Here is a 24,782-nt window from a genome sequence, read left to right on the forward strand (position 1 = left end):
CCCCCCCCATATACAACCCAGACACCTCCTTAGAACACAGCCCCCCCATAAAACCAGATACCCCCTCCCTCACCCATAACCCCCACCCCATACCAGTGTACAAACCCACAGATACCACTCTACTACACAGCCCCCCATATACAACCAGATACCCCCTTCCCTCTGCATCCACACAGCCCCCCATCTCAGTGTACAATCCCTCACAGTACAATATCAGTATATTAGTAGGGTTCTGTGTACTTCTACTGTGCTGCAGTTTTTTTTTTGTTCACTCCATGTGAAAAAGCAGGCGGTTCTCCTGTTTCCGATCCACGTGATCTAGGAGCGCCACGTGATGTTGTGACGTCAGCAGGTCCTTTCCGGGTATAGTATTTAGCCATAACCGTGAATTAACGTGGAGAGCCGGGAGGCGATCAGAAGATCGAGCATCCGTCCTGGAGCGCCCCTGCTGCTGACACGTCACATTCCGCCGCCATCATGATTAAAGCCATCCTCATCTTCAATAACCACGGCAAGCCGCGGCTGTGCAAGTTCTACCAGCACTACGTAAGTGACGTCACACCTGCCGGGGTTCTCTGCAGGCGAGAGTGAGCAGATGTTATTGGGTGTGATGCCAGGATGGTGACGGCTGTCTACTCTCCACTGATGGAAACCTAGGGATGTGGACTACAAGTCCCAGCAGCCTTTGCTGCTGTATATTGTACATAGCACTCCTTCAGCTGTGTATTAGGCTATGTTCACACCTTGGAGCCTCAGGTGACAGCTCTGCCTCCCATCCAGTGCTGATTCTGATGTCAGTATGATGGAGACATTGTAGGAAACACTATTGGACCCATGTTCGGATCCATCGTGCGTGATAAATGGAAGCTATGATGCAAATGTGAACAGAGCCTAATAAGAATACAAGACATATTGGGATTTGTACTGGTCTGAGGTGACGTGCGACTCCTAAGTCACGTCATTGTAGACACGCAGCTTTAGTGCCTTCTCTGTCTTGTCTGAGTAGCTCAGAAAAGCCACACGTCTACTAGATGAACGGGGAGTGACCCTCAGCTACAGTATAAGGGGCCATTCACACATCTGCAATTCCATTCCGCATTTTGCGGAACGGAATTGCGGACCCAAGCTTCCAGGTCCGCAATTCCGATCCTGAAAAAAATAGAACATGTCCTATTCTTGTCCCCAATAGCGGACAAGAATAGGCATATTCTCTTAGTGCCGGCAATGTGCGGTCCACAAAATGCAGAACGCACATTGCCGCTGTTTGTGTTTGGGCATGTTGTATTTTTTTGCTGATCCGGAAGTGCGGATGCGGACAGCACATTCCGGCCCAATTGAAAATGAATAGGTCCGCACCTGTTCCGCAAAATTGCGGAACCATTTTGCAGACGTGTGAATGGACCCTAATGCAGGGGCAGACTGGGAACTAAAAGTGGCCCAATGTTGCAGGTGCGCCCAAATTGACTGAATGTGTGGCAACATAATTAGGCACCCAACATATGTAGACAGGGACAACGGAAGTAGGCCGTAGTGCAGACTAATATACCGCCGCAGCAGAACCAAATACCACAGTGCAGCACAAAATACTGCCGCACCACAGTATTCAACTGTATTGTTGTCCTGAGGACGTCGATACGGTTGAATTCAGGAGGGCACCTGCAGGTGCTGGCCATCTGTGTAGAGGGAATCAGATTACTATGAACACGACTGGAGGCCATGAGGAGGGCTTCAGTGGCCCTCCTAGGCATCAGCCCACCTGGAAATTTCCCTGTAGGGTCTATGGCCAGTCCGCTCCTGGTATAATGTGACTCAGAACTTAAGCCGTGCAACCAAAGTCCCCGTTTAGAGCCTGGAAGTTAATGTTTACACCAGTGTCCCCTGATTTAGGATAAAATATTGGAAATTTCTATCAATATGAAGGCTGTGCCCGGTCTCCTCACCACCTGGTGAGATCTGGGGCAGATCTGCAAGTAACAGATGCGGATGTTAATTTGAAAACCTGCATAGACTACACGGCCCAGGAAACCTGCTCGGTCTGGGGGCTGTATTTCCCGTTATGGACACTAATCACTTGAACTGAACTCTCAGCATCATCATGATAGTAAATTCTTACCTGACCTTGAGTCTTCGGAGCTGTAGTCGCGGCGTTATGTGATTACAGTTCTACAGACTCGCGGTCAGGAAGGAATTCACAACATCAAAAATCATCATGATGCTGAGAGTTCAGCTCTTATGAGTAGTGTCCATCACGGGAAATACAGTCCCCACATGGAGCAGGGTTCCCACTATGAACAAGCCCGTCTGAAACTGGCCTTAGGCCTCTTTCACATCATTAAATCGTGGACGTGGTCTCCACCACTCGCGTATCTATCGACTTTAGGGTCCATTCACACCTGCAATGTGCGATCCGCAATTTGCGAACCGCACATCACAGACACTATAATAGAAAATGCCTTTTCTGGTCCGCAATTGCGGACAAGAATAGGACATGTTCTATTTTTTACAGGAACGGAATTGCGGATCCTGAAAAAATGGATGTGGATCCCAAAAATGCGGGTGCGAATCCCGAAAATGCGGATTCGCATCCGTTCCAGCACCATTGAAAGTGAATGGGTCCGCAAATTGCGGAACGAATGCGGACCCAAGTTATGGATGTGTGAATGGACCCTTATTGTGTGTTTTCACACATCAGTGGTTTTCCGTGGACTGTGGGTCTGTGGTGACCTCAGGGAAGTATGCCCTATCCCTCAAGCACATTATAGTCACGGACACAACATGGATGCTGTTTGTGTGTTTGTTCCGTGGTTTTCATGGACCACTGGTAGGAGATGCTCTGGGAATGATCGGCTTAGCGGTGTCGATGGAATACAGATGCCACATGGACCTTGTCGGACATCTTCACAGATGAACCACTGACCATGGACACAGATGTGTGAAAGAGGCATTCTACATGGCACATTTCCCCTCTTTTCGGTTAGCAGCTGAAAGTATTGGGTTAACAGAAGGATCTGCTGCCATGCTATTAACCACATTGTCCGGTACTTGTGCTTCACGTGGTTTGACGCACTGGTGATCTCCTCCAGGGAATGGAGACGCTCGGCCGGCTTGTGTGTGCGCACCAGTTGTTTTTTACAGTATGGAGATGTTCATTGCACAGGAACACGGCCATGAGTTTTATCTGTATCTTCAGAGCATTGTCACGACTATGGATCATTTCTGGATAATTACACAGACGCATTCCAGAGTGGCTTTAGCCTGCCCGCTGTCTCTCACGTGACCCCATGTAATGTGATTCGGTGACGGGTGGCAGCCTTACATAATGAGGGGCTGTGAATGCCTCACTACAGCAGATGATGGCTCTGTAGTCCATTGATCAGTGAAGTCACAAGATTGTCCCTCTTGTGCACGCCTGTTAGAGATGTCCTGTTGAAAGGTTGTCTTGTCTACCAGATACTTACACCATTTCACCTTCAAGGAGTTTTCTAAATAGAAGCTGGGGTCCATCTTTTCTTTTATATTAGGGACCTGAATATACAGTAATTCTATAATATTCTCCGTTCATGGGTAACAGAGGAGAATAGCTGCTGGGAAATCAACCCCCACCCCCAGCTACTCTCAGAGAACAGATGGATTGTCATGGTGGCCATCAACACGTGACAAGAAGTCATCCCACTGTAAAGGCCCCTTTCACACGAGCAAGTTTTCCACGCGGGTGCAATGCGTGACGTGAACGCATTGCACCCGCACTGAATCCTGACCCATTCATTTCAATAGTGCTGTGTACATGAGTGTTGTGTGCGTTGCGTGAAAATGCAGCATGTTCTATATTCTGTGTTTTTCACGCAGCCCTGGCCCCATAGAAGTGAATAGGGCTTCAGTGAAAAACGCATTGCATCCGGAAGCAAGTGCGGATGCAATGCGTTTTTCACTGATGGTTCCTAGGAGATGTTGTTTGTAAACCTTCCGTTTTTTATCACGTACGTGAAAAACGCATCAAAACGCATTGCACCCGTGCAGAAAAAAATGAACGCAGTTGCAGACAAAACTGACTGACCTTGCTTGCAAAATGGTCTTCACTGTTCTCTAAGGCCTCTTTCACACGAGCGTGTCCGGATTAGGTCCGGATGCGTCCCAGTGCATTGCGGCAAACCCGCGCGAGTAGGTACGCAATTGCAGTCAGTTTTGCATGCGCGTGATAAAAAACTGAATGTGGTACCCAGACCCAAACTTCTTCACAGAAGTTCAGGTTTGGGTTCAAGGTTGTGTAGATTGTATTATTTTCCCTTATAACATGGTTATAAGGGAAAATAATAGCATTCTGAATACAGAATGCTAAGTAAAATAGGGCTGGAGGGGTTAAATTTAATTTAAATTTTTTTTTAACTCCCCTTAATCCACTTGTTCGCGCAGCCGGCATCTCTTCTGTCTTCATTGGTGAGGAAAAGGACCTTTTGATGACGTCACTACGCTCATCACATGGTCATTCACATGATCCATCACCATGGTTATGGATCATGTGATGAGTGTAGTGACGTCATCAAAGGTCCTTTTCCTCACAGATGAAGACAGAAGAGATGCCGGTTGCGCGAACAAGTGGATTAAGGAGAGTTCAAATTTTTTTTTTAACCCCTCCGACCCTATTTTACTTAGCATTCTGTATTCAGAATCCTATTCTTTTCCCTTATAACCATGTTATAAGGGAAAATAATAATGATCGGGTCCCCATCCCGATCGTCACCTAGCAACCGTGCGTGAAAATCGCAATGCATCCGCACTTGCTTGTGATTTTCACACAACCACATTCATTTCTATGGGGCCTGCGTTACGTGAAAAACGCACAAAGAGCAGCATGCTGCGATTTTCACGCAACGCACAAGTGATGCGTGAAAATCACCGCTCATGTGCACAGCCCCATAGAAATGAATTGGTCCGGATTCAGTGCGGGTGCAATGCGTTCACCTCACGCATCGCACCCGCGCGCAAAATCTCGCCCGTGTGAAAGGGGCCTAAATGTTTTTTGAGTATATATAGCATTATTCAAGTAAAGGGTTGGGAATTACTGAGAAAGAAACAGGCCCAGAATGACTAATCCTATACAGTGGATATAAAAAGTCTACACGCCCCTGTTAAATGTCAGGTTTCTGTGATGTAAAGAAAATGAGACAAAGATAAATAATTTCAGAACTTTTCCACCTTTAATGTGACCTATAAACTGTACCACTCAATTGAAAAACAAACTGAAATCTTTTAGAGGGAAGAAAAAATATAAAAATAAAATAATATGGTTGCATAAGTGTGCACACCCTTAAACTAATACTTTGTTGAAGCACCTTTTGATTTTATTACAGCACTCAGTCTTTTTGGGTATGAGTCTATCAGCATGGCACATTTTGACTTGGCAAGATTTGCCCTTTCTTCTTTGCAAAAACACCCCAAATCTGTCAGATTGCGAGGGCATCTCCTGTGCACAGCCCTCTTCAGATCAACCCACAGATTTTCAATCGGATTCAGGTCTGGGCTCTGGCTGGGCCATTCCAAAACTTTAATCTTCTTCTGGTGAAGCCATTCCTTTGTTGATTTGTATGCTTTGGGTCGTTGTCATGCTGAAAGATGAAGTTCCTCTTCATGTTCAGCTTTCTAGCAGAAGCCTGAAGGTTTTGTGCCAATATTGACTGGTATTTGGAACTGTTCATAATTCCCTAAGGCCCCAGTTCTAGCTGAAGAAAAACAGCCCCTTGGCATGATGCTGCCACCACCATGCTTCACGTATGGTGTTCTTTTGGTGATGTACAGTGTTGTTTTTGCCCCAAACATATCTTTTGGAATTATGGCCAAAAAGTTCAACCTTGTTTTCATCTTCATAACACCTTTTCCCACATGCTTTTGGGAGACTTCAGATGTGTTTTTGCAAAATGTAGCCTGGCTTGGAGGTTTTTCTTCGTAAGAAAAGGCTTTCGTCTTGCCACTCTACCCCATAGCCCAGACATATGAAGAATACAGGAGATTGTTGTCACATGTACCACACAGCCAGTACTTGCCAGATATTCCTGCAGCTCCTTTAATGTTGCTGTAGGCCTCTTGGTAGCCTCCCAGCCCAGTTTTCTTCTCGTCTTTTCATCAATTTTGGAGGGACGTCCAGTTCTTGGTAATGTCACTGTTGTGCCATATTTTCTCCACTTGATGATGACTGTCTTCACTGTGTTCCATGGTATATCTAAGGCTACTTTCACACTTGCGGCAGAGAGATCCGGCAAGCAGTTCCGTCGCCGGAACTGCCTGCTGGATCAGGCAAAATGTATGCTAACTGATGGCATTAGTAAGACTGATCAGGATCCTGATCAGTCTTAAAAATGCCTGATCAGTCGAAAAAATGCATTGAAATGCCGGATCCGTCTTTCCGGTGTCATCCGGCAAAAACGGATCCGGCATTTATTTTTTCACCTTTTTTTCAGTCTGCGCATGCGCATACCGGAAGGACGGATCCGGCATTCAGGCAAGTCTTCAGTTTTTTTAGCCGGAGATAAAACCGTAGCATGGTTTTCTCTTTTGCCTGATCAGTCAAAACGACTGAACTGAAGACATCCTGATGCAAACTGAACGGATTACTCTCCATTCAGAATGCATGGGGACATACCTGATCAGTTCTTTTCCGGTATAGAGCCCCTGTGACGGAACTCTATGCCGGAAAAGAACAACGCAAGTGTAAAAGTAGCCTAATGCCTTGGAAATTCTTTTGTACCCTTCTCCTGACTGATACCTTTTAAAATGAGATCCCTCTGATGCTTTGGAAGCTCTCTGATGACAATGACTTTTGCTGTGGGATGCGACTAAGAAATCAGAGGCACTTTAAATGATGGCAGGTGTATGCTGACTCCTATTTAACATGATTTGGAATGGGATTGCTTAAGGCCTCTTTCACACGACAGTATGTCTTTTTCAGTGTTTTGCGGTCCGTTTTAAACGGATCCGTTGTTCCGTTTTTTGTTTCCGTTGTGTTTCCGTTCCGTTTTTCCGTTCCGTTTTTCCGTATGGCATATACAGTGTACAGTAATTTCATAGAAAAAATTGGGCAGGGCATAACATTTTCAATAGATGGTTCCGCAAAAAACGGAATGGATACGGAAGACATACGGATGCATTTCCGTATGCATTCCGTTTTTTTGCGGACCCATAGACTTTAATGGAGCAACGGAACGTGATTTGCGGCCAAATATAGGACATGTTCTATCTTTAAACGGAAATACGGAAACGGAATGCATACGGAACACATTCCGTTTTTTTTGCGGAACCATTGAAATTAATGGTTCCGTATACGGACCGTATACGGACCGCAAAAAACGGCCCGCAAAACGGAAAAAAAAAAACGGCCGTGTGAAAGAGGCCTAATTCTGAAAACCGCTACATCCCCAGTTATAAGAGGGTGTGCACACTTATGCAACCACATTATTTTAGTTTTTATTTTTATTTCTTCCCTCCACCTAAAAGATTTCAGTTTGTTTTTCAATTGAGTTTATAGGTCACATTAAAGGTGGAAAAAGTTCTGAAATGATTTATCTTTGTCTAATTTTTTTTTACATCACAGAAACCTGACATTTTAACAGGGGTGTGTGGACTTTATATCCACTGTAGATGGTGTAAACCTAGACAGACAGTCCAGACCTGCACCAGATTTATCACGGGGCTCAGGCTGGATGATAAACGTGGTAGGGGCGGGACACTTTTGTCTAGCTCTATATCAATTATTAGTTGGCTTACTTTGAGACAGAATTTTATGCCAAAATTGTGGCTTAATTTTGGTGCAAAACGGTGCATCTTAGACCACACCCACCACATGAAGCCCCATTCCTTTTGAGAAGCTCCACCTCATTTACTAGCAAGTCTGGAAAAAGTGTAATTTGGGTCACTTTTTATACAGATTTTAGGTTCAGACATGTTAATCTGGGCCATTGCCTACAAGCTATTTTCACTCCTGAAAGAATTGCATGCCCCGCACTCTAAGACTAGGTTCACCTACCAGAAAGTCCGCTGCAGGTGTGAACCTAGCCTAAGCAGTTTTTGTTCAGTTACCATTATAGCGGTCCAGATATGTAACTTGCCCGGCACTGCTCAGGTTCTGGTTCCATCATGTATAAGGTAAACATTAGTCATTGACTCTTACTGTAAAGAAACATATAACGCACAGTGTAAGATTTTTATTTTTATTTTTTTTGATAGTTGTACAGAAAGCTATACTGGCTAAACATATGCCAAACATGCCCTGTCTGCACTGGCATACACGTGGACACTGATGGGGTCATTTATCAAATAGTTTTTTTTACACAATAAAAGCACACAGAGCTATGGGGACTGGATATTTCGGATGTGCTAGCGGCCATCTAGCAACCCATGTCCTCAGCTCTATACACAAAATCCCGTTGACAGGTTCCCTTTAAACTTCACAAAGTGCTTTCATCGTATTCATCAAACTATCATACTAAGGCCTCATGCACACAACCGTTTTTTTTTGCGGTCCGCAAAAACGGGTTCTGTTTTTCCGTGATCCGTGACTGTTTTTTTGTCCGTGGGTCTTCCTTGATTTTTGGAGGATCCACGGACATGAAAAAAACTGTCGTTTTGGTGTCCGCCTAGCCGTGCGGAGCCAAACGGATCCGTCCTGAATTACAATGCCAGTCAATGGGGACGGATCCGTTTGACGTTGACACAATATGGTGCAATTTCAAACGGATCCGTCCCCCATTGACTTTCAATGTAAAGTCAGGAGTTAATATACCATAGGGTCAGAGTTTTCTCCAATCCGATGGTATATTTTAACTTGAAGGAAACCTGTCACCAGGATTTTGTGCATAGAGCTGGGGACATGGGTTGCTTAATGGCCGCTAGCACATCGGCAATACCCAGTCCCCATAGCTCTCTTAGCGCTTTTATTGTGTTAAAAAACAGTTTTGTTCCATATGCAAATTACCTGATATGAGTCCTGTGTCCGGAGATGAGTCAAGCGGAAAGGAGCCCAGCACCGCCCCGCGTCTTCCGAATCTCCTCCTTGCTGGCTGACGTCAGAGCTGGAGCGCCGAAATCTCGCAATGCGCCAGCTAGCGCATGCGTAGTTCGTTCCCTGTGCTGATGCCAGTACAGGGAATGAACATGATGCCGACACTGAGCATGCACTAGCTCGCGCATCGCGAGATTTTGGCGCTCCAGCTCTGTGACGTCAGCCAGCAAGGAGGAGATTCGGAAGACGCGGGGCGGTGTACGGCTCCTTTCCGCTTGACTCATCTCCGGACACAGGACTCATATCAGGTAATTTGCATATGGATCAAAACTGTTTTTTAACACAATAAAAGCGCTAAGAGAGCTATGGGGACTGGGTATTGCAGATGTGCTAGCGGCCATCTAGCAACCCATGTCCCCAGCTCTATGCACAAAATCCTGGTGACAGGTTTCCTTTGAAGCGTCCCCATCACCATGGGAACGCCTCTATGTTAGAATATACCATCGGATTTGAGTTACATCGTGAAACTCAGATCCGACAGTATATTCTAACACAGAGGCGTTCCCATAGTGATGGGGACGCTTCTAGTTAGAATATCCTACGAACTGTGTACATGACTGCCCCCTGCTGCCTGGCATCACCCGATCTTTTACAGGGGGCTGTGATCAGCACAATTAACCCTTCAGGTGCCGCACCTGAAGGGGTTAATTGTGCGTATCATAGTCCACTGTAAGAGATCAGGGGCTGCCAGGCAGCAGGGGGCAGACCCCCCCTCCCTCCCCAGTTTGAATATCATTGGTGGCCAGCATGCGCCCCCCCCTCCCTCTATTGTAATATCATTGGTGGCCAGTGTGCGGCCCCCCTCTATTGTATTAATATCATTGGTGGCCAGTGTGGGGCCTCCCCTCTCCCCCCCTGCCCGATCATTGGTGGCAGCGGAGAGTTCCGATCGGAGTCCCAGTTTAATCGCTGGGGCTCCAATCGGTAACCATGGCAACCAGGACGCTACTGCAGGCCTGGTTGCCATGGTTACTTAGCAATATTACAATATTAGAAGCATCATACTTACCTGCTGCGCTGTCTGTGACCGGCCGGGAGCTCCTCCTACTGGTAAGTGACAGGTCTGTGCGGCGCATTGCTTAATGATCTGTCACTTACCAGTAGGAGGAGCTCCCGGCCGGTCACAGACAGCGCAGCAGGTAAGTATGATGCTTCTAATATTGTAATATTGCTAAGTAACCATGGCAACCAGGCCTGCAGTAGCGTCCTGGTTGCCATGGTTACCGATCGGAGCCCCAGCGATTAAACTGGGACTCCGATCGGAACTCTCCGCTGCCACCAATGATCGGAGAGGGGAGGCCGCACACTTGCCACCAATGATATTACAATAGACGGGGGGGGGGGGGGGGGGGGCGCACGCTGGCCACCAATGATATTACAATAAAGGGGGGGGGGGGGGGCCGATGGAGGCCGCACACTGGCCACCAATGATATTACAATAGAGGGAGGGGGGGGGCCGCACGCTGGCCACCAATGATATTACAATAAAGGGAGGGAGGGGGGGCCGGGGGAGGCCGCACACTGGCCACTAATAATATTACAATAGGGGGGGGCGGGGGGGGGGGGGGCGCACGCTGGCCACCAATGATATTACAATAGAGGGAGGGAGGGGGGGCCGGGGGAGGCCGCACACTGGCCACCAATGATATTCAAACTGGGGAGGGAGGGGGGTCTGCCCCCTGCTGCCTGGCAGCCCTTGATCTCTTATAGGGGGCTATGATATGCACAATTAACCTTTCAGGTGCAGCACCTGAGGGGTTAATTGTGCGGATCACAGCCCCCTGTAAGAGATCGGGTGCTGCCAGGCAGCAGGGGGCAGTCATGTACACGGTTCGTAGTATATATTCTAACTAGAAGCGTCTCCATCACTATGGGAACGCCTCTGTATTAGAATATACTGTCGGATATGAGTTTTCACGAAGTTTTCATCTCTGAAAAAGCTTTTATGCAGACGGATCTTTGAATCCGTCTGTATGAAAGTAACCTACCGCCACGGATCACGGACGCGGATGCCAATCTTGTGTGCATCCGTGTTCTTTCACGGACCCATTGACTTGAATGGGTCTGTGAACCGTTGTCCGTCAAAAAAATAGGACAGGTCCTATTTTTTTGACGGACAGGAAACACGGATCACGGATGCGGCTGCAAAACGGTGCATTTTCCGATTTTTCCACGGACCCATTAAAAGTCAATGGGTCAGCGAAAAAAAACGGAAAACGGCACAACGGCCACGGATGCACACAACGGTCGTGTGCATGAGGCCTAAGGAGAGCCTTACCAATAAATTATACTGATGCTAAGAAAGAAAGGTATAAAGTGCCTATTGTGCTTTCACCATCTGAGCCTGCAATGAAAGATACTACTCCCTATATAACTATGTTCACCATTGCATTAGGGGCTTAGGGTACTTTCACACTTGCGTTGTTTGATTCCGGCAGGCAGTTCCGTTGCCTGAACTGACTGCCTGATCAGGCAAACTGTATGCAAACGGATGTCATTTTTTCTGACTGATCAGGCATTTTTCAGACTGATCAGGATCCTGATCAGTCAGAAAAATGCCTGATCAGTCAGAAAAATGCATTGCAATACCGGATCCGTTTTTCCGGTGTCATCAGGCAAAACGGATCCGTTTTTTTTTTTTTGTTTTTTTTAAAGGTCTGCGCATGCGCAGACCGGAAGGACGGATCCGGCATTCCGGTATTTTGAATGCCGGATCCGGCACTAATACATTCCTATGGAAAAAAATGCCGGATCCGGCATTCAGGCAAGTCTTCAGTTTTTTTCGCCGGAGATAAAACCGTAGCATGCTACGGTTTTCTCTTTTGCCTGATCAGTCAAAACGACTGAACTGAAGACATCCTGATGCAAACTGAACGGATTACTCTCCATTCAGAGTGCATGGGGATATGCCTGATCAGTTATTTTCCGGTATAGAGCCCCTGTGACGGAACTCTATGCCGGAAAAGAAAAACGCAAGTGTGAAAGTAGCCTAAGTTTGGAGCCTACGTCACAAATTACATAATTTTTGCTGGGAAAAACTAGCACGGCATGCAACACTATGTTTTGCGGTTAAATGACAGCCACTGTGACTGCTCCCATTATAAGTCAGTGGAGGCTGGCGGGCAGCTTTGGTGCCTGTCATCTGATGGATCTAGTATTGCTGTCATTTTGGATTTTCTGCTGCTTTGGCGGAAAAAAAGGAAATGGAGATGTGAACCTAGTCTAGGTGTATGCAGGTAACAAGAGATCGGCTCCCTGTACCTGACCTGTGATACTGTTCCGAAACTGGGATTAGATTACTTGGTGACAAGTGGCATCTTTAAAAACAGCCTCTACAAGCCGAAGAAAGTGCTTGGATCTATTACTATACATTGTAGAGATGCCATATATTGTGCTGAACCGTTCAGCGTGGGGTATAGTCATAGAAACCTAGAATGTGTCGGCAGATAAGAACCATTTGGCCCATCTAGTCTGCCCAATAAACTGAATACTATGAATAGCCCCTGGCCCTATCTTATATGAAGGATGGCCTTATGCCTATCCCATGCATGCTGTATTTGCAGCTGCCACTTCTGCAGGAAGGCTATTCCATGCATCCACTTCTCTCTCAGTAAAGTAATACTTCCTGATATTACTTTTAAACCTTTGCCCCTCTAATTTAAAACTATGTCCTCTTGTAGCAGTTTTTCTTCTTTTAAATATTCTCTCCTCTTTTACCTTGTTGATTCCCTTTATGTATTTAAAAGTTTCTATCATATCCCCTCTGTCTCGTCTTGCTTCCAAGCTATACATGTTAAGGTCCTTTAATCTTTCCTGGTAAGTTTTATCCTGCAATCCATGTACTACCGTCTTCCCCCGAAAATAAGACCTACTTCTAGTTTTGCCTATCCCTGTAATATAAGGCATCCCCCCGAAAATAAGGCCTCCCCGATAATAAGGCCCCGCCAGAATATAAGGCCCCTGACGCTACCGTAGGGCGTCTGAATCCTCTGGACTGTAGCGGCGGCTGCCGCCGCGCAGCTCACTGATTGGCCGCAGCGCATCTAGAGCTGTTCAGGCGGTGCGAGGTCTCTTTAAATCAGAGAGCCTGCGCTGCCGCCAGGAGAAGCTGCCGCCTGCTGCTCGCTCTGCCCTGACGGAATCTGGCTGACTCGCGATTAGACAGTGAGTCGCACGGGGCAGGAGCTGGGCACATTGTGTGGAATCTGGCTGGCACAGACACACAGGGGTGACTGAGGTGGTGGTGGGGAAATGTTTGATAAAGTAGTGGGGGATGTCTGGTGAAGGTGGGAGGGGGGAGAGAGACTAAATAATCCACTGTCCACTGGCACAGGGGCGTGGGATCACTTAAAATGACACAGGGGGATCAGAGGTGGGAATCAAAATGACACAGGAGGATCAGAAGGGGGTACTACCGTAAAATAGTAATCCCCCTCCCCTCTGATTCTCTTGTGCCATTTTGATCCCCCTGTGTCATAGAAAATAAGACATCCCCTGAAAATAAGACCTAGCGCATTTTTGGGAGCAAAAATTAATATAAGACACTGTCTTATTTTCGGGGAAACAGGGTAGTTCAGTAGCTCTTCTCTGAACTCTCTCCAAAGTATCAATATCCTTCTGGAGATATGGTCTCCAGTACTGAGCACAATACTCCAAATGAGGTCTCACTAGTGCTCTGTAGAGCGGCATGAGCACCTCCCTCTTTCTACTAGTAATGCCTCTCCCTATACACCCAAGCATTCTGCTAGCATTTCCTGCTGCTCTATGACATTGTCTGCCTACCTATAAAGGGAACCTGTCAGCGGCAAAACCCATCCCAAACAGTTTTTCATTCGTTTTTCTATCTTTCATCCTCCGTCCGCGCTATTTTCCAGTCAGGCTTGATGTCAAGTGGGCAGCGGCCTCCTTGCTTGAAGTCAAGGTATCCACGCCCCCTTCCCTGCCCCTTCTTCTGTGACTGACAGCCGGCTGTCGGGCATAAGCGCTGTCAGTCACAGGGAAGGGGCGTGGTTACCGTGACTTCAAGCAAGGAGGCCGCTGCCTCCTTGACTTCAAGCCTGACTGGAAAATAGTGCGTACGGAGGATGAAAGATAGTTTTTCATACTTCTGCGTCATCAGAATGCAGTAAGAAAATCATAATTTGAAACTCACTGCCGACTACTTGAAGGTACTGCTGGCGGTTTGGGATGTGTTTTGCTGCTGACAGGTTCCCTTTAAGTCTTCTGAAATAATGACCCCTAAATCCCTTTCCTCAGATACTGAGGTTAGGACTCTATCACAGATTTTATATTCTGCTCTTAGGTTTTTACGCCCCAGGTGCATTATCTTGCACTTATCCACATTAAATTGTAGTTGCCAGATTTTTGACCATTCCTCTAGTTTTCCTAAATCATTTTCCATTTGGTGTATCCCTCCAGGAACATCAACCCTGTTACAAATCTTTGTGTCATCAGCAAAAAGACACACCTTACCATCGAGGCCTTCTGCAATTTTGCTGATAAAGGTATTAAACAATATGGGTCCCAGAACAGATCCCTGAGGTACCCCACTGGTAACAAGACCATGGTCTGAATATACTCCATTGACTACAACCCTCTGTTGCCTGTCCCTCAGCCACTGCCTAATCCATTCAACAATATGGGAGTCCAAGCTCAAAGAATGTAATTTATTGATAAGCCTTCTATGTGGGACAGTATCAAAAGCCTTACTGAAGTCTAGATAAGCGATGTCTACTGCACCTCCGCCATTTATTATTTTAGTCACCCAATCAAAGAAATCAATAAGATTAGTTTGACATGCTCTCCCTGAAGTAAACCGATGCTGTTTTTCGTCTTTCAAACCATGGGATTTTAGATGTTCCACAATCCTCTCCTTAAGTATGGTTTCCATTAATTTCCCCACTATTGATGTCAGGCTTACTGGCCTATAGTTGCCTGATTCCTTCCTACTACCTTTCTTGTGAATGGGCACAACATTTGCTAATTTCCAATCTTCTGGGACGACTCCTGTTACCAGTGTTTCGTTAAATAAATCTGTTAATGGTTTTGCTAGTTCACCGCTGAGCTCTTTTAATAGCTTTTGGTGTATCCCATCAGGCCCCTGTGACTTATTTGTATTAATTTTAGACAGCTGACTTTGAACCTCTTCCTCTGTAAAGACACATGCATCAAAAGATTCATTAGTCTTCCTCCCTAACTGAGGTCCTTTTTCCTTCATTTTCCTTTGTAAAAACTGAACAGTAGTATTCATTGAGGCAGTCAGCTAGTTCTTTATCTTCTTCCATATACCTTCCTTCTTTTGTCTTTAATTTGGTAATTCCTTGTTTTAGTTTCCTTTTTTCATTTATGTATCTGAAGAATGTCTTATCGCCTTTTTTCACTGACTGAGCTAATTTCTCTTCTGCCTGTGCTTTAGAAGCTCTTATAACTTGCTCGGCCTCTCTCTGCCTAATCTTATAAGTTTCCCTGTTATCCTCGTTGTTGTTTTTTTGTTTTTTTATAATTACTAAATGCTATCTTTTTTTGTTTTTAATGATTTTGGACACTTCTGCTGAGTACCACAGTGGTCTCTTCCTTTTTTTTTTTTTTTTTTTTTTTTTTGCTTTTACTGACAAGCCTAATGCAATTATCTGTTGCCTTCAATAGTGCCACTTTTAAGTAGTCCCATTTCTCCTGGACTTGAAACTGTTCCAGTCTGATAGGGACTCGTATACCACTAATCTAATTTTAGAAAAGTCAGTTTTTCTCAAATCTAAAACTTTTTCGTTATTGTGTGGTGTGACTCAATCACTGTACTTATAGTAAACCACACTAACTGGTGATCACTAGATCCAAAGCTTTCCCCCACAGTAATATCAGATACCAAATTCCCATTTGTGAATACTAAATCTAAAATAGCCTCCTTCCGGGTTGGCTCCTTAACTACTTGCTGTAGAGATAATCCCAGTAGGGAATTTATAATATCTGTACTCCTGGCCACTGCACAGCTGAATGCTCATGGCAGAACCGAGTCACCAAGGGAGAATTTTTAGAGGTTCTTAGCTTGTGAGTTGAAAGCTACCTACTATTAGGCATCTACCCTACTATTAGACATCTAGCTTGCTTTGTTTAAAGGGACTCTGTCAGCATCATCGACAGAGTCCCTTTAAACCAGGCATACTACCCTTTTGTCTGTATGCTAAACGGCTGCAGAGATATGTGTTTTTATTCATATGCAAATGAGCAGATTGGAGCACCAGGGGGTGGATCTGAATCCTTGGAGCACTCCTTTGTGACACCCCCTGTGCTCTGCACACCCCTCCCCTTTGATGGACAGTGCTAGACATGAGCATGCTGAGTGCAGAGCTGTGTTATAGCATGTGCATATCATATACACGTCTGCCTATAGCATTACCATATTGAGAAGAGTGGATTTCTATGCTTAGAAAGCTAACCCATACAGTTTTTTTTTCCCACAGGCACAATATATGATTATAATTAAATCAGTAATATTTGTTAGCATTCGAAGTATAGAAAAATCTGTGTCCTCAATAGGGTTGACATGATACCAAAATTTTGATTCGCTTTCGATACCATAAAAAAGTATTGCGATACCATTCGATACTACGCGGAAAAAATAAAACACCAAAAAAGTCGTGTGCATTCGGCATTTTATGGAACATCCGGCCCATAATAGAACAGTTTATAGTTTGGACTTTTCGGACATGGCGAAATAATATGTTTATTGTTTATATATTTTATATGTAAAATTGGGAAAGAAGGTGATTTATACTTAATATTTTACATTTTTTTTGTAACTTTTAATTTCATAACTATTTCCCCCTTAGGGGCTAGATTCTGGGATCTTTTAATCCCTTGTCCTATTGACCCTAATAGAGCTCTATTAGGATGAATATGATATCACACTTTCCCTGCTGCCCTGGGCTTTGTGCACACAGCAGCAGGGAGCTTACCATGGCAGCCAGGGCTTCAGTAGCGTCCTGCCTGCCATGGTAACTGATCGGAGCCCCGCAATTACACTGCTGGGGTTTCGGTCGGAACTGCCACTGCACCACCAATGAAGGGCAGGGCAGGGGACCCTGTAGCCACTGCCACCAATGATTAAAATACTGGGGGGGTTGGTGGCGCACTGTATCACCAATGTTTTTAATACTGTGGAGGGGGGGGGGTCACACTGTGCCACGAATGAAGATAATTAATGTTTACTACAGATACAGGAGGCGGGTGTCGGCGGCAGAATCATATAGCCGGCACACTGCCTCTATGACAGAGAGCTGCAATCAGCGGCAGTTAACCCCTCAGGTGCGACACATGAGGAATTAACTGCTGCTGATCGCAGCGCCCTGTCATAGAGGTCTGGTGCCGGCTATGTGATTCTGGTGCCGGCACCCGCCACCTGTATCTGTATTAAACGTTAATTATCTTCATTCGTGGCGCGGTGGCCACAGTCCCTCTCTCCTCTCATTAGTGGCAGCGGCACAGTGGGGAGGGAGAGACTGCTTCCTTCTCCCATGTGCTGCTGAGGGAACATGGCCGCGCTGAGAGCAGTGCGTGCCATGTTCTCATGTTCTCTGATACTGGGCTGTGCAGTATTGCAGCCTAGTATCGGTAAAGGGAAAATCCCGGTATCGAATCGATACTGGTACAAAAGTATCGATAATTCAATACCCAGTGCAACCCTAGTCCTCAATATGATAAAGCTGTAGCCTGGAGGTAAGTGGTTAGCCTTTTATGTAGAGATCCCAGGTTTGAATCTTGGGAGAGACTTTCAGATTTATTTATTTTTCTTCAGATATTTATTTTTCTCCCTCATTTAACCCATAATAAAAGGCTATATCGTTATCATGTTGAGAGTAAATGCTTAGAAGCCTAAAACATATTGCTAGTTTCTTTATACTGTAATTATATATTGTGCCTGTAAATAAACCAGCAATATGTTTTAGGTTACCAGGAATTAAAGTGTAACCGCCATGTTTTCATCAAAATGTTTTTGCATATGTTACTGCTGCAGCACCATTATGCATAAAGCAATCTTTAGTTTCTTCACATACCACTGTTTTCTTTGAGGTTTTTACCTTAGTTACGGTTGTTTTAGCATTTACAATATGAGGACCTTCTCAAGATGACTCCTCTGCCAGTTCTCTGAGGCCAAAACTGCTTTCCCTCACTTCCCATACACACTTGCTGTAGCCAGCAGCTCCCTGCCAGCCAATCAGATTAGATTACTGAGAGACACGCCTCCTCACTCTGAAGCCTAATGCAGGCATCCAGTTTGAAGGACTGCCCCTCCATCTTCCTGTCTTCTTGGCCAGAGACAGACAAGCCATAGCAACTGTCTTTTAAGGGAGCAGTGGAAAGGGACAGAGGACATTAATGACAGCTGTTATTATAAGGTAATTACACGTTTTGACAATCGTTGACAGACTAACTCAGGTATACATGCCTAGCTCTAACAAACTAGCAAATAAAATAAAAAATTATGATAACGGCCAATGTGTCACCCGTGGGTGATACTGGACATGTGCGCAGGAAATACACTCTAAACGGCTACTGTTGCTGGGTGAGAGGACTAGATGGATCGGGGACGCGACAAAGAAACTGACTCAATTAGAAGGTGTCACATGAATCCGCTAGAGCTGGGGATATAAGAATAGTACTGGTGTGGTTCCTACCTGAAAGGAGGTTCGTCCTGATGTGCGTTCTTGTTCTGGTTCGGATAGCCTTCCTTCTTAGACGGCTTGTGTGGAATCTTCTTTATTAATATTCTTTGTTGCAAATGAGCGTGTCCTCTTCGTTCACCTGCTAGCACGAGCGCTGCCCCGGCCGGAAGCAAGCGCGGTGCGAGGTGACTGGTTACTGTGGTTGTCCTGGAAACCAAAATGGTGACGTCACCGGTAGGGGTACTGTGGCCTCCGTGGGACAAAAAAACCTTCCTACGCGTTTCGGGGCTGTGCGGGCTCCTTCGTCAGGGATAGTTTTTTCTCTCAATGTCTCTGGAGGTTAAATAGCTAATTCGTTCTCCAAGGCAACCATGACAACGAGCAACCATAAGAGCGGGCATATAAGTTTCCAAGTCTCTATGAGGTGCTGATTTATAATACTACGGTTAAATTCATACTTCCTTAATTTCATTGACTGTCCAGAGGGATATATATATATATATATATATATATATATATATATATATATATATATATATATATATATATATATATATATTGATCATGATTAATAGTTGCCCAATTAGTCCAGGTGGCCTAATGGATGTATGTTAATTGGAAGGCAAAAATTTCTATTTCCTGGTTTAACCCATTAGGTGCCAGGCTATTATATCTAAAAATCCATTTACTCTCCACTCTGGACATGAGTTTGATGTAATTCCCTCCCCTACTGTCCTGTTTGATCCTCTCTATGCCCCCAAATTTGGATCCCAGGAACTTCCCTTGATGGAATTCCACATAGTGGCGGGATAGGGGGTGATGGTCTACTTTTTTATGAATATTATTAATATGTTCCCTGATCCTGGTTTTTAATTCTCTTTTAGTGAGTCCAACATAGGTCTTATTACAAGGGCACTGGATGTAATATATAACCCCTTTGGTGTTACAGGAGATATAATCCTTGATGGTGAATTTACCTTGTGGGGTATGTAGTTCAGATAGGGGTTTTATTAGATGTTTCACGGTTTTGCAATTCTTGCACAGACGACAAGGGAAAAAGCCTTTTTTGGGGCATACTTTGTTCCTCAGTGTGTTTTTTTTTTTTTTTTGTCGGGTGGGGCTACAAGATTAGCTAAATTAGGAGCTTTCCTGAAAATAAATGTGGGTTTCGATGGAATCTTCTCCCCTATGATTTTATCGTACTTAAAGGGGTTATCCCACTAAGCAGTTTCATACTTACCTGCTGCCACCGCGCGTTCACTTCCTGGATTCTGGCTGGGGGCGGGCTTCATCTTGATTGAAGTCTTCTCCCGGCCGGGCCGCGCGCTGGACTGAACGCGCACGCTGCCGCGCATGCGCAATGTGACTTATTTCTGGCCAGTATAGTACAGAGCCGGCGTGCGCGTTCGCAGCTCTGTACTATTCTGGCCGGGAAGAAGTCACCGTCACGCATGCGCGGCAGCGTGCGCGTTCAGGACAGCGAGTGGCCCGGCCGGGAGAAAAGAAGAAGTCTTCTGGGCAAGCGCGACCATCAGGATTTTGCGGAAGAGCGGTGGTCGTAACCAGGGGAGACCGAGTCACAGCAATGAGGTAAGTGGGGATGAATTTTCTCCTAATCGGTGGGAATTTGTTAACAAAGTATATTTACAAAAATGATCACTGTCAAATCATTAACAGATTTAACAGTGATCATTATGATGGGATAACCCCTTTAAGAATGTCCCAATGTTTGTGAATAATTCTTTTAAAAGCTCCCACCCCTGCACTAAATGTAGTGATAATAGGGACCTTTATTTGGTTGATATCCTCACTGGCTAATGCGTTCTTATCTGTTATTTTATCCTTTAATAATAGATTCCTGTCCATACTGCTAACAGTATTGGTGATTGGGATCAATGTTTTCGAGTCGTACCCTTTTTCCAGGAATTTTTTGTTTAGATCTGCCACCTCCTGTTGGTAGTCGGTGTCTATAGTGCAATTTCTACGGGCCCTGATGTACTGACCGTAGGGGATGTTATTCAACCATGTGGGCAAGTGGCAACTTCCCAAAGGAATAAAGCTATTGGTGTCTGTTGGTTTGTGGTAGGTTTTAGTATGTATAGACATGTCCTCAATGAATATAGTTAAATCCAGGAAGTTGATTTCTTTTTTATCAAAAGATGTAGTAAAATGCAGATTAAAATCATTTTTATTTAGATTGATTAAAAAATTGTTGAGGGAAAGTTCATCCCCCTTCCAGATAAAAATGACGTCGTCAATGAACCTTTTCCAGAGGACCAGACCCGCACCGAGCTCCCCATCGGGAAATATGGTGGGCTCCTCCCACCTGCCCATATAGAGATTAGCGAAGCTCGGTGCGAAATGGGTCCCCATCGCGGTCCCCCACGTCTGAAGATAAAAATCTGGACCATATTTGAAGTAATTATGCTCCAGAATAAATGTGATACAATCACACGTAAAATTAATTTGTTCCTCCGATGTTGTTTGGTCCTTCTTTAAAAAATATTCCACAGCATCACGGCCCTTTTTTTTTTATCAATTACTGTGTAAAGGGCAGTCACGTCCAGAGTGCCCAAAAAGAAGTCCGTCTGCCATTCAATCCCTTCTAAAATTTGGAGGATGTGTTTCGTATCTTTAAGATACGCCGGTAACTTTAAAACCTTTTCTTGTAGTAAGATGTCCACATATTTGGACAAGTTTGCAGTGAGACTATCTATCCCTGAAATTATGGGTCTGCTCGGTGGGCTAGTACTGTTCTTGTGAATTTTAGGGAGATAGTAAAAAATTGGTATTTTAGGGCTTTGGTTGTTAATGAAGAGGATTTCATCCTTAGAGAGGGCTCCCATATTCCTACCCTTTTGAATTAATACGTTTAGTTTTACTTTTGTATGTTGTTGTGGGGTCGAGAATGAGTTTCTTGTACGTCTTGAGATCAGAAAGTAGTCTCAAGGCCTCCTGATGGTAATCCTTCTGGTCAAGTATGACCAATCCTCCCCCTTTATCTGCTGGTCTAATGATGATCTGGTGGTTAGTTTGTAGGGATTTTATAGCTCTGATCTCTCCCTTAGATAAATTCTGGGAACTTGTTCTCTTATTAGGATTAATCCGAAGTAGGTCCCTAATGACCAGCGATTGGAAGGTAATTAGGGAATCGGAATATTCAGAAATAGGGTTGAATTTGGATATGGGCTTTAAGTTGGTATGGATGAACTTATTGTCAGAGTCTACATTAATATGTGTGTCTATCCTTCCAGTCCTAGAGTTTCGTTCTGGTATCTGTAGAGTCTGATTGGGGTGCGTGTCCACAACTCCAATATTAGTGCCTACTCTTCTTTTTATTTGTGTTTTGGTTATTATAGATGTTATAATGTTGGGGTGAATAGTAGTTGGTTTGTTTGTATGGGATTATCTTTCCTTTTTAAATTGCGCAGGAATTTTTTCACCCCAATGAATGCATCAAATGTATTTAGTTTGGAGGAGGGGGCAAATTTTAAACCTTTATTGAGGAGGGTGAGTTCTTCATTACTTAAAGTGTGGCTGCTAAGGTTGAATATACCTTCCCCCAAACTTTTTTGTTTCTGTATAATTTTGGTTAAACCTCGTCCTCTTCTCCCCCTTTTGGTTTTTTTCTTTTTGTTTGATTCCTTGTGTGAAAAAAATCCTTATTGATAGTCTTCTTTATTTTATTGCTCATAACAGTGTTCCGTGATCTATTTTGTTTGAGACTGTTCTTGGTGATTGTATTCATACTACTTTCTCCTTTGACTACAGTAGCATAGCTTGGTAGGTTTATTTGTGTGTTATGTCCATCTATGTGGGACCCTTGGGTAATGTCCCCCGATGGGGGCGATATGTCCTCAATGACCGCAAACTCATCTATTTTCTCTAGGATTGCGTATCTATTAGGGGATATAATCGAGCCGTTCTCCTGTTGCTGGGATCTTCTTTCACTGGTACTAGGTTCCATGACTGTGACCAGTGGTGTCTGAGTCCTAATTCTTTCTTTATCACAGGGGTGGTCCTCGTTAGTTCGGCTATCTTCATGTACTGATAAGTTGTTCAGGGTACAGTCACACCATGTGTTGTCTATGGTGTCAAAGTCCCCCTCTGAGACTGAACTCACTGTTTGTTTGGAGCCTGCTGAATTCACTACATTGTCAGTTTCTAATATGTCTCTCTTAAATTTTTTTGTTTTTTTTGGCTATTATGGCATCTTCTTTATTTTTTATTCTGTTTTTTACTGACCTGGCAATTCTTATTAGGTCCTCCTCTTCTTTATATGGTCTAATTTTATCAAAAAGTTCCAGTATCTCTTGGTTATTGCTCCTCAGGCTGTCCTTTCTTTTTTCAATAATAAAGACTACTGCTTTTTTAGAAAAATCATGAAATAGGGTGTCCCATTCCTTAAGTGTAGTGGAGTCTCCCAAATCTCCGTTAAGTGGTTTGGATACCTTAAGGCCCTTGGGGACAGTGTCATTCTCTAAATATTTTTCCAATGAGGAGACTTCCCATAAGTCCCGCATTTCAGTGATTAGTAATTGTTCTAGTCTTTTGACATTATTGATCATCTCATTTTTCTTTTCTTTCCATAGATGATTGGGTTGATTTAAAGTGCCTTTTTTATTGTTTTAAGATTGTCTGGATAAAGATCATTCTGTCTCTCCTATCGTACCATAATTCGCTCATGGTAGACAGTAGCGGTATGCTGCAGGGGGGATTGCAACAGAAACAATACAGGACAGTAGGGGAGGGGATTACATCAAACTCATGTCCAGAGTGGAGAGTAAATGGATTTTTAGATATAATAGCCTGGCACCTAATGGGTTAAACCAGGAAATAGAACTTTTTGCCTTCCAATGAACATACATCCATTAGGCCACCTGGACTAATTGGGCAACTATTAATCATGATCAAAATATATATATGTATGTGTGTGTGTGTGTGTGTGTGTGTGTATATATATATATATATATCTATCTCCCTCTGGACAGTCAATGAAATTAAGGAAGTATGAATTTAACCGTAGTATTATAAATCAGCACCTCATAGAGACTTGGAAACTTATATGCCTGCTCTTATGGTTGCTCGTTGTCATGGTTGCCTTGGAGACCGAATTAGCTATTTAACCTCCAGAGACATTGAGAGAAAAAACTATCCCTGACGAAGGAGCCCGCACAGCCCCGAAACGCGTAGGAAGGTTTTTTTTTGTCCCACGGAGGCCACAGTACCCCTACCGGTGACGTCACCATTTTGGTTTCCAGGACAACCACAGTAACCAGTCACCTCGCACCGCGCTTGCTTCCGGCCGGGGCAGCGCTCGTGCTAGCAGGTGAACGAAGAGGACACGCTCATTTGCAACAAAGAATATTAATAAAGAAGATTCCACACAAGCCGTCTAAGAAGGAAGGCTATCCGAACCAGAACAAGAACGCACATCAGGACGAACCTCCTTTCAGGTAGGAACCACACCAGTACTATTCTTATATCCCCAGCTCTAGCGGATTCATGTGACACCTTCTAATTGAGTCAGTTTCTTTGTCGCGTCCCCGATCCATCTAGTCCTCTCACCCAGCAACAGTAGCCGTTTAGAGTGTATTTCCTGCGCACATGTCCAGTATCACCCACGGGTGACACATTGGCCGTTATCATAACCTTACTCCAAGAAGTACAACAGCTCCTTCCTAGGACATTTCAGCTGCGGAGTCATCCAATTTAGGCTGACGTTTACACATCTAAACAAAGGGAGCGCAGGGAGGTCCATTTCTTTCTTTAAAATAAAAAATTTGTTACACTTTAAAAAACCCTATTCTCAATATAATAATATAGCTTTTTATTATGCGTCTTAATGTGGTAAGGCTACAGTAAGTAGTGTATATGATATGTACATGCTAGAACACAGCTCTAGGAGACAGCTGTGCCCTGTCAATCTAGGGGGATGGGTGTGCAGAGCACAGGGGGTGTTACAAAGCAGTGCTTCAAGGACACAACCCCACCCCATAGTGCTCCAATATGCTCATTTGCATATTTATATAAAAAAGAAAGGTTTCATTTTAATCAGCATGATGAACCCTATA

General features: G+C 44.5%; 1 protein-coding gene across 1 annotated transcript in view; it reads left to right on the forward strand.

Annotated features, from left to right (window-relative positions):
* The first annotated feature begins 339 nt into the window (after positions 1-339).
* AP3S1 (adaptor related protein complex 3 subunit sigma 1) overlaps positions 340-24,782 on the forward strand; it is a 112,879-nt gene continuing 88,436 nt past the window's right edge. The window contains exon 1 of the mRNA XM_040421654.1: positions 340-546. Coding sequence (XP_040277588.1) covers positions 478-546 — 69 coding nt within the window. The 5' untranslated portion in view covers positions 340-477. The remainder of the gene's footprint in view (positions 547-24,782) is intronic.

This window comes from Bufo bufo, chromosome 2, assembly GCF_905171765.1.
Source record: "Bufo bufo chromosome 2, aBufBuf1.1, whole genome shotgun sequence".
Classification (NCBI taxonomy): domain Eukaryota; kingdom Metazoa; phylum Chordata; class Amphibia; order Anura; family Bufonidae; genus Bufo; species Bufo bufo.